This window comes from Pseudorca crassidens, chromosome 11 (assembly GCF_039906515.1).
Source record: "Pseudorca crassidens isolate mPseCra1 chromosome 11, mPseCra1.hap1, whole genome shotgun sequence".
Taxonomy (NCBI): Eukaryota; Metazoa; Chordata; class Mammalia; order Artiodactyla; family Delphinidae; genus Pseudorca; species Pseudorca crassidens.
The window spans coordinates 853,907-870,593 of NC_090306.1; the positions used below are offsets into that span (position 1 = coordinate 853,907).

The following is a 16,687-nucleotide window of genomic DNA, read 5'->3' on the forward strand; positions in this document are numbered from 1 at the left end:
CGCCCTCGGCAGTGAAAGCACAGAGTCCTAACCACTGGACCACCAGGGAATTCCCCCAAAATGTTTGTGGTTTTTTTTTTTTTTTTTTAATAGATTTATTTATTTTTGGCTGCATTGGGTCTTCGTTGCTGCGCGCGGGCTTTCTCTAGTTGCTGCGAGCTGGAGCTGCTCTTTGTTGCGGTGTACGGGCTTCTCATTGTGTTGACTTCTCTTGCTACAGAGCACAGGCTCTAGGTGCGCAGGCTTCAGTAGTTGTGGCTCGAGGGCTCTAGAGCGCAGGCTCAGTAGTTGTGACGTACAGGCTTAGTTGCTCCGCGGCATGTGGGATCTTCCCGGACCAGGGCTCGAACCTGTGTCCCCTGCATTGGCAGGAGGATTCTTAACCACTGCGCCACCAGGGAAGCACCTCCCCCCGCAAAATGTTCTATATCTTGATTGGAGTAGTGGTTGTTACAAGGGTGCATGCGTTGGTCAAAACTCAAACTACACATTTTAAAAAGGTGCAACTTCACTGTATTTAAATTAGAATTAATAAAATTGATTTAAAAACACAATGTTAATGAACAATCTGAAAATGAAAACAATTCCACTCACAAATACCATCAAAAAGAAAATATTTCAGAATATATTTAACAAAAGCACAAAAACTTACACTCAGAAAATTGTAAAACATTGTTCAAAGAAATTAAAAATGGGAAAACACCCCATGTTCATGGATTAGAAGACTTATTGTTAAAATGGCAATACCCCCTACACTGATCAACAGATTCAACCAAATCCTTATCAAAATCCCAGCGGCTATCCTCGCAGAAACTGACAAGCCGATTCTAAAGGGACCTGGTGTAGCCAAAACAATCCTGAAAAAGAACAGAGGACCCACACTCCTGAATTTCAACACTCACTACAAACCATCATTAATCAAGACAGTGTTAGTACTCGCACAAGGACAGATGTATAGATCAGTGAAACAATTCAGGGTCTAGAAATAAACCTATATATATATCCATGGTCAACTGATGTTTGACAAGGGTGCCAAGACACTTTGATGGGGAAAGAACAGTCTTTTCAACAAATGGTGCTGGGGCAGCTGGACAGCCACCTGAGAAAGAATGAAGTTGAACCCTTACCTCACGTCATAAGTAAAAATTAATGCAAAGTGGATCAAAGACCAAAATACTATAAAACTATGCTACATGTTATAAAACTCTCAGAAGAAAACATGGGGTATAATCTTCATGACCTTGGATTTAGCAAAGGATTCTTAGATATGACACCAAAAGCATGAGCAACAAAAGAAAAAATAGATCAATTTCAAGTTTTTGTTCTTCAGGGAATTCCCTGGCAGCCCAGTGGTTAGGACCGGCGCTTTCACTGCCGGGGCCTGGGTTCAACCCCTGGTTGGGGAACCAAGATCCTGCAAGCCACGTGGCGCGGCCAAAAAGAAAAATTGAAAAAATTTTGGGGGAAAAAAAAAAAACTTTGTTCTTCAAAGGACACCATTAAGAAAGTAAAGACGACCCACAGAATGGGAGAAAATATTTGCAGATCATATATCTGATAAGGGACTTATGTCTAGGATATATAAAGAACTCTGATAACTCCACAATAAGCAGACAGCCCAATTTTAAGATGGGCAAAGATTCTGAATACATATTTCTCCAAGAAAGATACATAAATGGCCAATAAGCAAATGAAAAGACTCTCAACACCATTAGTCATCAGGGAAATGCACATCAAGACCACATCGAGATACTACTTCACACTAACCAGATGGCTAGACTCAAGGAGTCAGATAACAAGAATGTGGAGAAACTGGAACCCTCACATACTGCCGGTAGAAACAGAAAATGGTACAGCCTCTTTGGTAAACAGGCAGTTTCTCAAATGATTAAACACAGTTACCATATGACCCAGCAACTCCACTCCTGGGTATATACCCAAGAGAACTGAAAACGTGTCTGCACACAAAAAAGTACACCAATGTTCACAGCAGCACTGTTCATAAAGCCAAAGGTGGAAACAATCTAAATATCCATCAACAGGTAAATATAGCACCACATATCCATGCAATGGGATGTTATCATTCAGCCATGAAAAGGAATGAAGCACTCATCTACAACATGGATGAGCCTTGAAAAAATGATGCTGAGTGAAAAATGCCAGTCACAGAAGACCCTATACTGTATGATCCCATTCATTATGAAAACTCAGAAGAGGGTATCTATAGAAACAGAAAGTAGATTAGTGGTTGCTCGTGGCTGGGGAGGGAGATGGGAAATAGAGGTGGTAACAGCAAAGGGTATGGGTTCGTTCTGAGGTACTGAAAATGTTCTAAAATTGACTGTGGTGATGGCTGTACCCATCTATGAATACACTAAAACCAAAATTATACTCTTTAAGTGGGTGAATTGTATGGAATATGAATTATGTCTCTATAAAGCTATTAAAAACCTGTACTCAGCAATCACTGTAATCCACGTTAGCATGTGACTGATTTTCTTTTTACAATTTTATTGCCTTTTGACTTCAAAATAAGTAAATGAGCAATCTCACTAACATATCTTTATTATTTAACTCCTTTCTTCCAAATGATTCTGTTAAAACATTATCATAATTCAAAATCTAAAATGAGAACTTCCTAGTGATCCAGTGGTTAAGACTCGACGTTTCCACTGCAGGTGGCACAGGTTGAGCCCTGGTAGAAGATCCCACGTCTCGCAAAAAAAAAAACTAAAAGGAGAAAAAAAACTTAATGATAATAGTTACCAGGTGTAGAAATCTGTGTGTGCCAGGCCCTCCTATGCCTCAGCTCATTTGAATCTCAGCATAACCCTATGGAATAAGCCAGTAACTTGCCAACGAAGAAGCTGAGGCTCAGAGGGGCAGCTTGCCCACACCTTAAGCACAGCCTGGACTGGAGCCAGTATTATTCCAATGAACTCTCTTTTTTCCTTATTATTTCACCTAATATACTTGCAGCTTGAAATTTAAATCATTTTACCAATTTTTCCTTATTACTAAGATAAATGGGTTGGCTTCAACCTGCTTAAAAACTATCCGCCTGGGACTTCCCTGGTTGTGCAGTGGTTAAGAATCCGCCTGCCAATGCAGGGGACACGGGTTCAAACCCTGGTCCGGGAAGATCCCACATGCCACGGAGCAACTAAGCCTGTGTGCCCCAACTACTGAGCCTGCACTCTAGAGCCCGCGAGCCACAACTACTGAGGCTGTGTGCCACAACTACTGAAGCCCACGCGCCTAGAGCCCGTGCTCGGCAACAAGAGAAGCCACTGTAATAAGAAGCCCGTGCACTGCAACCAAGAGTAGTCCCCGCTCACCCCAACTAGAGGAAGCCCGCGCACAGCAACCAAGACCCAATGCAGTCAAAAATGAATGAATGAAAAATTAAAAAAAAAAAACAACCCCCTAACAACCAAACAAATGTGCGATCCGGGATAGAGGTGAGGGACAACATCTCTAAAAGTCACTGTGGGGACAAGTGAGGATGTCTGGATATGGATGTTATTACAAAATTATTGTTAATTTTCTTAAATGTGAACATGCTGATGTGGTCATGTGGGAGAGTGTCCCTATTTTTATGAAGCACATGGCAACGTATTTTGGGGGGGAGGGAAGTAACATCACATTGCCAACTTACTGTCTAATGGTTCAACAAAAAAGGGACTTCCCTGGTGGTGCAGTGGTTGAGAGTCCACCTGCCAATGCAGGGGACACGGGTTCGAGCCCTGGTCCGGGAAGATCCCACGTGCTGTGGAGCAACTAAGCCCGTGCGCCACAACTATTGAGCCTGCGCTCTAGAGTCCGTGGGCCACAACTACTGAAGCCCGCGCACCTAGAGCCCGTGCTCTGCAACAAGAGAAGCCACTGCAATGAGCAGCCCACGCACCGCAACGAAGAGTAGCCCCAGCTCGCCACAACTAGAGAAAGCCCGCGCGCAGCAACGAAGCCCCAACACAGCCAAAAATAAATTAATTAATTAAAAATAAGTAAATAAATCAAAATTTAAAAGAAAAGAAAACATAAAGCTAATGTGGTAAAATGTTACCAACCGGTGAATCTAAAGTAAAGGTATGCAGGGCTCACCTCTATTTGTCTTCAAACTTCACTGTATGTTTGAAACTTCTCAAAGTATAAAGAAAAAATAAGATCTGAAGCTTTAAAAAATTATTTCACTTTGTGAAAATTACTATATCAAATGCTTATTCATTTAGATGAAATTTCCAAGAAAAAAAATGTATAAAATTATACTCTTATCAGACACCAGAAACAGTTTTGAATCAAACACTTAAAATCTGTGAATGAAAACTATGAATGCCAACTTATAAATGTAAAAAGAATGATGTAATTTGAAAATAACTATTTGGCAACTATGATGTACTGATTGACTCAGGCAAAGAAGCATGCAAGGATTAAAATGGGTGAAATTTTGATGAGAAACAGGATGTTTACATAGCCTCTCCCCACCAGCTATGTACTAATTATAAGAGAAAACCAGTAACTTCACAGAGGAGAGAGCTGGCAGACACCACCTCAAACCAAGCAATGAAAGTTAATAATAACCATCACCATGGGACCAAGTGACATCACGTGACTCCTGATATGATGCCCTAAGGACACACCACTTCTTTAGTACACCTGCCAAAACACAGAACCTGAATCTCATCATTAGAGTGCATACAACAAACCCAAATTGAGGGACTGTCTCAATTCCAAAAGGTCAAGGTTATGAAAGACAAAAACTGAAAAACCACTCTAGGCTAACGGAGCCGAAAGAGACCCGATAGTTAAATGCAACACATGATCCTAGATTGAAAACCCTAGCCAGCAAAATAATTTCTAAAATAACACTGTATTTAAAATCATAAAAATATGTAAATTATACATTAATATTTTGGGGTCAGCTGACAATATGATATACTATTATCTAGAAATTTTATTCAGTATTAATTCCCTGATTTTGATAATTATACTACGGTTATGTAAGAAAATGTCTGTATTTTTAAGGCATAAAAACACAGAAGTGTTTAGGAGTAAGGGGTATCATGTCTGCAACTTACTGTCAGGGAACAGACCGGTGGTTCCCAGAAGCAGGGGTGGGTGTAATGGGTAAAGGGGGTAAACAAGCACAAACCTCCATTTATAAAATAAGTAAGTCGTGGGGATGTAATGTACAGCATGGTGACCACGGTTAACAACACTGTACTGTACAAGCAAAAGTTGCTGAGAGTAGATCTTAAAAAGTTCTCATCACAAGAAAAGAAATTTGTAGCTATGTGCAGTGTGGGATGTTAACTAGACTTGCTGTGGTGATCAGTTCTTAACATATGCAAATATGGAATCATTATACTGTTCACCTGAAACTAATGTTGTATGTCAATTGTATCTCAATTTTAAAAAAGGATAGGTGGATGCGTGAGAAACACCAAGCAGTGCCTGGAGTGCCCACAGTGGGCACCAAATTCATGTTAGCTTTTGTCATGAAATGCAAGATAAAAACTGACTATGAAGAAAATTCAAAACTTAAGACTTCAAATATAGAGGGTAATAAGAGAAGTCGAATGAACAAAAACACTAATTCTATCTTGGGAAGAAAACAATCTTTCTGTTCATGGCTGTTATGATAGTAAACAACTAAAAATAACCTCAATGCTCCACTGAGGATTGGTTAAATAAATCAGAGCATGAACGCTCCACAGCTATTAAAGTCATAACGTATGCTATGAAAGGGCATCCTGTGTCATGTAATATTGTTAACTGAATAAAACAGGATTCAGAAGTCTAAGTAAAAGTATGAGCCTACGTTTATAAAATATTTAATACACACACATGGAGAAAAGGGAGGGGGCAAGGAGTACAGGGTCCCTCAGATGCTTGGGGGTTCCTGCAGGATGGACACCAATGTGTTGGGGCTGGAGCCTTCCTATTAATTCCCCTAATGCTGGGTCTCTCTCCAGTTTCTGCTCCTTCACATGCAAGAATTTGGTTTGCATCAAGGCTTCTCACTGTGACCTTTTTTTTTTTTTTTTTTTTTTGCGGTACGCAGGCCTCTCACTGTTGTGGCCTCTCCCGTTGCGGAGCACAGGCTCCGGATGCGCAGGCTCAGCGGCCATGGCTTATGGGCCCAGCCGCTCCGCGGCATGTGGGATCTTCCCAGACCGGGGCACGAACCCGTGTCCCCTGCATCGGCAGGCGGACTCTCAACCACTGCGCCACCAGGGAAGCCCTCACTGTGACCTTTTAACTGCTTTTCCACACTAACTTGATAACCCTCGTATTTCCTAGGTTACAATCCCAAGAATGGGAATTTGATTGATCCAGTTCATCTTTTCTTGCAAGATGTGTCAGATTACCAGCCAGGATATAGACTTACTTCAGCCAGGAGGAGGGAAAAGGGGCAAAGGGCAGGTGGAGCAGCCAGATAACCTCCAAAAATTTTTGTAGAGCTAGGTGGCAGATAAGACAAACAAACAAACAGAAGAACTACTCCTTTCTGTTGAGCTGTCACTTCCCCAGGTGTGGGGAACTGTGGTTAGAATGAAGCACCACATTGATACCTATCTTATTTGTACATAAACTCCCATTATGGAAGAATGAGTCCCATTAAGTAGTAGTCATACAAATCATTAAATACTTAACAGAGAAAAACTACAAACTGAAGAATTCCAAACAATCAATAGGTAAGCAAAAGTAAATCTAAAATTCTAATGATAAAAGGGGTACACTTCTGGGCCCAGATTTTCAGTTTCATTTTCCTATATAGGAAGCTAAAACAAGGAGCAACTGGCAATCCTAGGTGGGGTCACTACCACCCCACTCCCAACAATCAGAAGGGGATAGAAGAGTGAAGAGGACTGCTAGTATAAGACAGGGAGGAGAATTTGGAAACAAGCTGACTCTTCTTTAAAAAGCAGGGGATAGGCTTTCTGTGCCGATAGCGCTCTCGCAAACATGGTGAACGTTCCTAAAACCTCCCGGACTTTCTGTAAGAAGTGTGGCAAGCACCAACCCCACAAAGTGACACAGTACAAGAAGGGCAAGGATTCTCTGTATGCCCAGGGAAAGCGGCGTTATGACAGGAAGCAGAGTGGCTATGGTGGGCAGACTAAGCCGATTTTCCGGAAAAAGGCTAAAACTACAAAGAAGATTGTGCTGAGGCTTGAATGTGTTGAGCCCAACTGCAGATCTAAGAGAACGCTGGCTATTAAGAGATGCAAGCATTTTGAGCTGGGAGGAGATGAGAAGAGAAAGGGCCAAGTGATCCAGTTCTGAGCTTCATATTTTGTTTTGTTATGAAGGCAATAAACGTTTGAGATTGTCTTAAAAAAAAAAAAAAAAAAAAAAAGCAGGGGATAGGCTGTCCTACAATTGACCTCTTCAGTACAGCACTAAAACATTAACCTAGGAGGAACTGGGGTTTCTTTTTATAATATTACATATTACTCGTGAAAAAGTTTTTCTAAAAAGTTCATTCTTGGGCTTCCCTGGTGGCTCAGTCGTTAAGAATCCGCCTGCCAATGCAGGAGACACGGGTTCAAGTCCTGGTCTAGGAAGATCACACATGCCGCGGACCAACTAAGCCCGTGTGGCACAACTACTGAGCCTGCACTCTTGAGCCCATGAGCTACAACTACTGAGCCCGTGTGCCACAACTACTGAAGCCCGCGCGCCTAGAGCCCATGCTCCGCAACAACAGAAGCCACCGCAATGAGAAGCGTGCACACCACAACGATGAGTAGCCCCAGCTCACCGCAACCAGAGAAAAGCCCGCGTGCGGCAACGAAGACCCAATGCAGCCAAAATAAATAAAATAAAATAAATATTTTTAAAAAGTTCATTCTTTTCCACCATTCTCTTAAGCCTCCTAGAGAGCTCTTTTCGTCTCTCATTCCAGGACAAAGTAGTTTTAGCCTTTCCCTCTTCCTTTTCCCAACAGCCTTCTCTGAAGTCATCTCCAGCCTCTTCAAATCACCAACTCAACATACAATTGATTTTCAATTGTAATTTTCCTGTACTTCCCTGCATCACTCAGCAATGCAGACCTTGGAGCTATGCAAACCATCCTGTAACCACTCGCAGACCACTGCCTGAGCGCTTAAGGACACTGTCACTGAGCAGCATACCTGCCAGGATCCTCCAGACCACGTGTTATAGGACAGTCCACAGAGTTTTTTAAGTCACTGTGAGTACAGCATTCCATTACTTGCAGCCAAAAACATCCTTACCAGATACCACCCTCTCTATGCACCCAACACTGTCAGTCACCTAGTCGCACTATTCAAAGCCAGTGACGAAGGTCCTTTCCTGTTACCGCTACCTGCAGCATTTCACAACCACTCCACTCCTAGAGTTAAGCCCAGTTACCAATACCAGACTTAATCTAAAACATTTAGTACCCAGGACATTCTTAGTCTAAAACTTTGTTGTCATTCTTGCCCAAAACTTCACTGCCTGAATAAAAAAGATTAACACGGGGGCTTCCCTGTGGCGCAGTGGTTGAGAGTCCGCCTGCCGACGCAGGGGACACGGGTTCCTGCCCCGGTCCGGGAAGATCCCACATGCCGCGGAGCGGCTGGGCCCGTGAGCCATGGCCGCTGAGCCTGCGCGTCCGGAGCCTGTGCTCCGCAACAGGAGAGGCCACAACAGTGAGAGGCCCGCATACTGAAAAAAAAAAAAAAAAAAAGATTAACACGAGTGGGCCTGGCATTCCAGGCTTGCTGCAGCGTCCCACCTCCTGTCTGTCAACCTCATTTTTCACTAGCCCTCCAAATGAGAGAACTCTGATTGCAATGCGCTTACTCACTGTGACCCCCCCACTCCCAGCCCTGCCTTCCACAAGAAGCACGTCATTCATGAGCCCTGTGGCCTCTGAGCTCCTGCAGCCATCGCTGCCACCCAGCCATTCACCCTTTCCTCCCTCACAACATACTCTAATTCCCCAGGGCAGCAGAAGAGCCACCTGGTCCCATACCTCTGCAATTATTCTGGGGCCGTTAATGTTAATAAAGATGACAATAACAGACAGAAGGGAGACTGGGATTTTAGATTCCCCTTTTGTTTGTAATTCCACTATCACTTTGAAGGCTTGCATAGTACAGAAATCCAAGTAGAGTTATAGATAATGAAGAGGGCTCCATCACCAAAAGTGATGAAACTCTAGTGGTATAAGGACACAGGCATCCTCAACATTGTTTCTGAGAGACACGTTTTCCATTATGTTGTTAAAGCAGGCATCCACCCTCCCTTACCGGATGTTGGGGACCGGGAGGGGAACGTTCTAACAACATGTGGGATACTAACCCAAATCATACCAGCCTAAGAGTGAAAAAAATTAAATCCCTTAATTATGGCACAAGTGAAATTTCTCTAAGTCACCTTCCCCCTATATAACAGTGTCCCCTAAGCAAAGAACTCCAGGACACCGATTATAAAAATTGTCTCCCACACCTAAAAGACTGCAAACACAACCTTCAGCGAAACAGAAGAAACACAATGGGAATGGAGGTGAGAAAAGATCTGCTAAAGAAGTAGGTCTGCTAATTTAACACATTTTCTGTCAAGCAAATCACCGTCCTCAGTGCACTGCTGCTGAAACAATGACTCAGGGAGGGGTGTTCATGAAAAGCAACTGGCCTGGAGAAAACACTCTCCACCCCAGCTGACCAATCACACCACTCTCAGCTGTAAGAACTTACTCCGTTCTCGGCAATTATTAACGGGAGTTGATTTGAAGGTTCAACATTAAAAACATGAAGAGTTTAGAGTAACCGTGGCTCCATCACTGCCTCTGTTTTCACTTAACTTGGGGGGTCATGGGGGGCAAAGAAGGAGGCACAGTTTGTGGTGACACCATTCACACGTTCAGTCCAGGGGCCACACTCATGCAGCCAAGCCACCCGCGGAAAGCCGTAGCGGCTCGGCCGGGGGCCAAACCTGAAGTGACCATGACAGTGTGAGACGTACCAGAACACGACCATGTGCCTGGACCAGCCAAATGCCCATCTTCCAGTCCACGCGAGATCAGGACACGAAACTTTCCGTACATTTCTACATAAGCCGCACCCCGTTTCCCACGGGAGTGTGGATAACCTGCGTCACGGAGTCACTGCCGGGCAAGGTGGCGTAGGGGCCAGACCCCACACCGCCGGCCGCCGGGACTCCTGGGCGCCCGCGAGCCCGCAGCGTGTCCTGCACACGGCTCGGGCCGCCACCACGCAACCTTCGCGCCCGACCAAAACGAAGCCGCGTATGCACCCACGACGCGCGCGCGGTGCCGCATGAGCGGAGACCCCACGGGAAGGCGAGCGCCCCGCGGAACAGTTACACACCTCTTACAGCCTGAGGGGCTGCATCCCGGCAGGCGGGCGCGCACACGCACGCACGCTAGCCCCCCTCCCGCTGCCGTCTCCGGTCCTGGGAGGCCCGAGGGAGGTCCCCGCTTCGTCCCTCAGGAGTCTCAGCGCCCTCTCCGCAACACCCCCCCCAACCAATCCTCTTCCCCTAAACGACTCCAAGAAAAGAATTAACAAAGCATCTGTTTCCCAGATTTCTGACGTGCAGTTGCTGATGACGGCACACCAAGCACAGCTAACTCCCTTCAACCCCACACGTAAAAACATCACAGGTTCGCACCCAGGACGGGGACTCCCTGTAGGGAGGGGCCCCCGCCCGCCTCAGGGCCCGGGGTTCTTCGTGTGACCGCGGAGGGCGGACTCTGGGAGGCACCACGTCTTTGGGTGCACGCGGCCCCGCCACTCACGCGGCTGTAGTCCGGCCCCGAATGTCACAGCGCGAGGTTGGGAGAATCCTGAGCTTGGTACCACCATCCAACTACTCCTGTCTCGATCTAAGAACTACGGTAAAAAACCTTCCCGAGTTTTCCGGTATAAACTAGTATTTGTTAGAGGCTCCTGTAGAGAAGACATCATTAAAGGATCCAAGAAAGAGCCCAATGAAACAGGAAAATACAGGGAAGCAGAGTACAGATACCTGCAAAGTTTCACCGTCAAATGAGAGGCAAGCCCCAGGTCAGAACCTTCAACCGGTCTCCACTCAAAGTTGTAAGTGTGAATGCTGTTCAATTTAAGTGAACAAACAGAAGCGAACTGAAAAGAACAGAATTCAAGACCTTCATCCTCCTTTATGAGTTCCTCATAATCTCAAAATACAAAATCTTAGTTTGAGGACCTCGAAGACAGTGAAAACATCAATTAAGCTACCCTCAAAGTAATGTATATGCAGACAAGATCTCCACAGAAAAACAAATTCATACAATCCACAAACACATCAAGTATGGATTTGCAGCTTTAGTTTGGTACAAAATTAATTTGTAACACACGGACCCCAACACAGCTCATAACTTTGTTCCTAACCAGGGAGGTCGGTGACTTTCTGGATCAGATACCTGTGCCCTGCATGCGGAGAAACATCCGAAGGGAATCGTAGCACGCTGACAGAGGAAAAACCCAGGAATCACCTAGTCCACAATTGCCTTTTTATAGATTGGGGCATCTGAAACCAAGTGATCTGCCTAAGATCACAGCTCCAGTTAATGACAGAGGTGGGCCCACAGTCCAGGTTTTTGGCTCTCTCTGCTTGATCCCTTTTGAAAGTATTTTCAATCCCATCAACTAGATCTAAGCCCATCTAGTCAGAAGCTGTGCCCTCTGTCCCCGGGGCTCTGCCCACACCCACTTTTCACCTGACCCGCCCTGCACACTGGCGGGTTTCCCAGCACTCTGCCAGAGCCCCTCATGCTTACCGCCAGCCCAACACACCACAAGAATCCAGCACTCAGCTTCTCCTGATCGAAGGGCAGATAGGCGGTGGTACCAAATGCTGCCATGCTGCCAGGTCGTATTTTAGGCTTCCCCTCTGTGTTCCAGAAAATTAAGCAAGACCAAACTGAACTTCCGTGGTAGAGCAAGCCAGGTGCTAACATGGGCTGTCCTTCAGAGATGAGAGGTTATTACCCTTTCTACAACTGGAGAAGCTCCCAGTTTGAAGCTTTGAAGCTTCACATGCAGCCAAGTGAAGAAGAAGAGGACTTCCTCTTCAAGACACTGGTCTAAGCAGAAAAGGAGCCAGTGTTCACTTTGGGTTGAATGACACTCTGACGGAGCAGTCCCCTTTTTAGGGTTTCAAGATCTGCCCCTCTGGAATTCCCATCCTGTTCTTGGCCTTCCCTCCTCAGAGAAGGAGCACACCCTGAGTCTTAGAAGACATTTATCATCTGGTATTTTCCATTCAATACGTTACTCTGACAAACTACTAATTTTTCTTTTTTTGGCAGCGCCGCGCGGCATGCAGGATCTTAGTTCCCTGACCAGGGATCGAACCTGCACCCCCTGCAGTGGAAGCGCAGAGTCTTAACCACTGGACCGCCAGGGAAGTCCCACAAACTACTAGTTTTTAAATAATCTTAAATCCCCTATTTCCTTCAGTCCTGCTCAAATGCCATCTTCTCAATGAGGCCACCCACACCTAATCACCCTATTTTAAATTCCAACAACCTACCCCCTCAACTTGGCTCTCTCTATGCCAATTAGTTTATTATTATCTGTCTCCTTCCACTAAAGAAGGCAGGTATTTTTTTGTTATGTTCACATCTGTACCTCCAGCACCTAATAAACTGCATCTAGCACATAATGGATGCTCAATAATTATTTGCTGAAAGAAACAAATGAAATCATGAACTTGTCCCTCTGTATTCAGCAGAAGTTTTTGTTTTTCTTTTAATTATTTTATTTATTTATTTACTTTTGGCTGCGTTGGGTCTTCCTTGCTGTGCGTGGGCTTTCTCTAGTTGCAGAGAGCTGGGGCTACTCTTCATTGCGGTGTGCGGGCTTCTCATTGTGGTGGCTTATCTTGTTGCAGAGCACGGGCTCTAGGCACACAGGCTTCAGCAGTTGTGGCTTGGGGGCTCTAGAGCACAGGCTCAGTAGCTGTGACACACGGGCTTTGTTGCTCCGCAGCATGTGGGATCTTGCCGGACCAGGGCTCGAACCTGCATCCCCTGCACTGGCAGGCGGATTCTTAACCACTGCGCCAGCAGGGAAGTCCCAGCAGAAGTTTTAAAAAGGATCTTCTGTACCCCACGTTATTACGAACCAAAGAACTGTACATTTGCACTGTGGAATCTTGGCCATTACTTCTATGTCTAGCCCTTCATTTTATAGATGGTGAAAATTAAAGTAGAAGCAGTGCGATGTAGCAGCAGTAGCAAAGAATTTGGTATCAAAGAACCTGAGATCCAGGTGAGAGTCTGTGCCAAGAAACTTAGCCTCTCTAACCTTCCAATTTCCTCATCTGCAAAATTAAGATAATTCCTACCTCCCAGTGATGGTTAAGGATGGCTATGAATAAAATAACATTTGGAAAATGTACAAAGTACTATACAAGTGTCCTTTTTCATTAGGCTGTTTGACCTGCCGAAGGTCACAGACATAGTTAGGGGCAAAGCTAGTAATAAGAATTCAAGTTTCCTAACTCCTGGTCCAGGGCATCTTGTGTTGTGAAACTAGCCTTCTGGTTCCCCTACTCAAGGCCAACTTAAATCTTTCATCTAGTTTAAGGCCTTTTCACCTTCCTATGGTTGGAATCTCTTTCAAAATTTGATGGAAGTGACAAAGTACACATACGTACACCAACACAAAGTCTCCTATAACCCATCCTTGGGCCCGAGGCTCAGAGACCACTGATAGGCCTGATGTGTTAATAAGTTACCCTCAGCAAGTTCTATCACTTATTTTCATGTTTAATAATTCATGCCTAGAGCTCTTGATTCAAGAGGCTGGATCCAAGGAAACACCAACAGGAACCCGAATTAAAGACACTGCCCCCAGATCATCATGCTGATGAGGTGAGGGACTTAACCCACATACAACCACAACCAGGAAGGCAAAGGATTCTGTACTCAAAGCAGGAAGCTCAAGAAAAAAAGTAGACAGGACCATCACATTATTTTCATCTTGCCGCTACTATATGAACCAGGTAATTCTACATGACCATTTTCAAAGAACCACCTGGAAGCCCCATGGTTGGTTTCTTCTCTAGAGAAAATATGCCCAAAATGTTTATGATGGGATTCCCCCCTGCAACCCACCCTACACCCACCATGATTAACTCCAGACCAGATTACTGAAGATGGTCCATCGTCCCTTACCTTACTCTGGTTAAGTAAGACAAGCTACCACTGTAAAGATCACTTGGCTGGCGGGAAAAAAATTAGTACTAAATCTTTTTTTTTCCCCTAATAAATTTACTTATTTATTTATTTTTGGCTGTGTTGGGTCTTCATTGCTGCACGCGGGCTTTCTCTAGTTGTGGTGAGCAGGGGCTACTCTTTGTTGCAGTGTGCAGGCTTCTCATTGCAGTGGCTTCTCTAGTTGTGGAGCACGGGCTCTAGGCATGTGGGCTTCAGTAGCTGCAGCACGCGGGCTCAGTAGTTGTGGCTTATGGGCTCTAGAGCGCAGGCTCAGCAGTGGTGGCTTCCTGGCTTAGTTACTCCGCAGCATGTGGGATCTTCCCAGCCCAGGGCTCGAACCTGTGTCCCCTACACTGGCAGGCAGATTTTTAACCACTACACCACCAGGGAAGTCCCAGTACTAAATCTTTCGGGAGATCAATTCACCATTCTTCACTCTCGAATCAGGACAAAACATAACCAGCCTAACCCACTAGAATGTTAAACAATTACAGAACACTTGATATAAATGAAGTGGCTCTGAATTTGATAATTTTCTGAGGCAAAGAAGGTGTGCCATGAGCTTCTTTGGTAATCCATCCAGTTAAGCAGCTAGTTATAGATATTTCATAACACCAACTACTGAATTCAGTATCATTAATCTACTGTTGTCCAGCTACACCTCAATCTCCTCATCTGAAAAATTAAACCACCACTTAATCCAGGGCACAAAAACATGTGTGAGCATGTTTGGGAATTTCTAAATATGTTAACAGCTAACAGCTTTTATCCCTGAGTGGTGGGATACAATGTTAACAGTTAATAGCTTTTATCTCTGAGTGGTGGGATTATGGGTGATTTAAGTCTCTTACCTATATTTTATATAATGATTTTCAAGTCTTATATAATGATTATGCATTGTTTTTAAAATCAGAAATTTTTAACTTAAAGCATATCTACACATTCGCAGATTTTTGGTCTGATGATTACAGGACCCATACTTGGGGGGCAGTAACATACAAGTCCCTAAACATATCCCAAAAAACAAGAATCTGGTATATTGACATCTAAAGAAATCCTGTACATTCAAGGCTAATTAACAGAGTAAAAAGGTTTTCTTACATGCAAAAATAAAAATATCCATGCTTTGGGGATCAGTTCTCTAAGTGGGAGGTCTTGACCTCTTGCAGAATTGCAGCATGAATGCTCCCAGACCTTCAGCTATCTAAGAGATTGCCTTGCTTTAGATAAATAGAAGCCAAGTCCTTGAAGATTCTGCTTCCTAAATTTTCTATAAATCCATGGGTTTACCTTGGTGGTCAAGGGTAAAATTAGTTCTTTCCCACAGCTGAAAACTGGTTTCCTAAAAAAGCTGATACCCAACTTCTACCACTTGGTATTATTCATCATTTCTATCTTTTAAAGTTGCAGTAAATTAAGATTTTATAGGGCCCTTGCAGCTGTCCAACTGAGCAGTAGTATTGTTTCTTGTTTGTTTGTTTTTAAGAAGGCTCTTCCAGTGCATCATAAACTCTAACCAAGGGATTGTTTGTCAAACTTTCAGGACAATAAACTATTAGATTAAAAAAAAATCACTTAAGCAAAATAAAAATAATTTACTTATTTAATTATACTTAGAGAATCAAAATTGACCATGTTTTCAGTGAATTCTGCGCTCACGGAGTCAAATTTGCTAGAAGCCTAAAAATTACTTTAAAATTTTTAATTTCTGACAATTACTGAAAACTTTAAGTTATTAAACTTTGCATTCATCAAAACACATGTGAAAAGGATTACAACAAGAACTGCAGAGGTAAAAGTCACTATCCTTAGGTATCCATCTAGGGAACAACATCTCCAAGTTATAAACAGATACGGATAATTACCAAAATACGTACACGTTGGATTCCAAATATTCAATCGTGTCTTATATACTTCAAATAGCACACATTTTAACTACAACAACCACCAAAAAAGTGTCACTTCCAAGAAATACTGGGCTCCGAAGAGAAAACACTCATCTCAAGTGGCCCTGATTATTCACCTGTAACAACGATTTTTCATTTCTGTTATACACACAGATTGGACCTCTCAGATCAGGTTACATTGCCTTTAGGAATTCAAGCTAATACTTAGAAACCACAGGTTCATTACTTAGAACATAAAACGTTATTTATAGATTACTCGACTTCTGTAACAACTTCGGGCAAGATTACTTTCTTCTATTTTTCCGTCAGTAAAATCGGAATACATGGATTTTTGCAAGATGAAATTTTTCCACAGTATTTTTAGACGGGGTTCTTAAACTCTAAACCCGTAATTCAGCAGCACCTCAGTCCTATTACGTTTCAGGGAGAAAATGGGGCAGGGGCAAGTTTAGCGGCACCACCACGGCATTGTCACCACAACACCTCCCACCGCAGCCACCATTTTGAGCAGCAGAATTAAAGTGCTGAGGATTTTCACCAACTAAAAGGAAACACG

General features: G+C 43.8%; 2 protein-coding genes across 7 annotated transcripts in view; one reads left to right on the forward strand and one right to left on the reverse strand.

Annotated features, from left to right (window-relative positions):
* Positions 1-16,687, reverse strand: part of CECR2 (CECR2 histone acetyl-lysine reader) — a 157,868-nt gene that overhangs the window by 140,274 nt on the left and 907 nt on the right. The gene's annotated exons all lie outside the window — the stretch shown is intronic.
* On the forward strand, positions 6,946-7,337 carry LOC137202734 (large ribosomal subunit protein eL42-like). Its single transcript, XM_067698610.1, has one exon. The coding sequence runs from the start codon at positions 6,970-6,972 to the stop codon at positions 7,288-7,290; it is 321 nt and encodes a 106-aa protein (XP_067554711.1). The 5' UTR covers positions 6,946-6,969; the 3' UTR covers positions 7,291-7,337.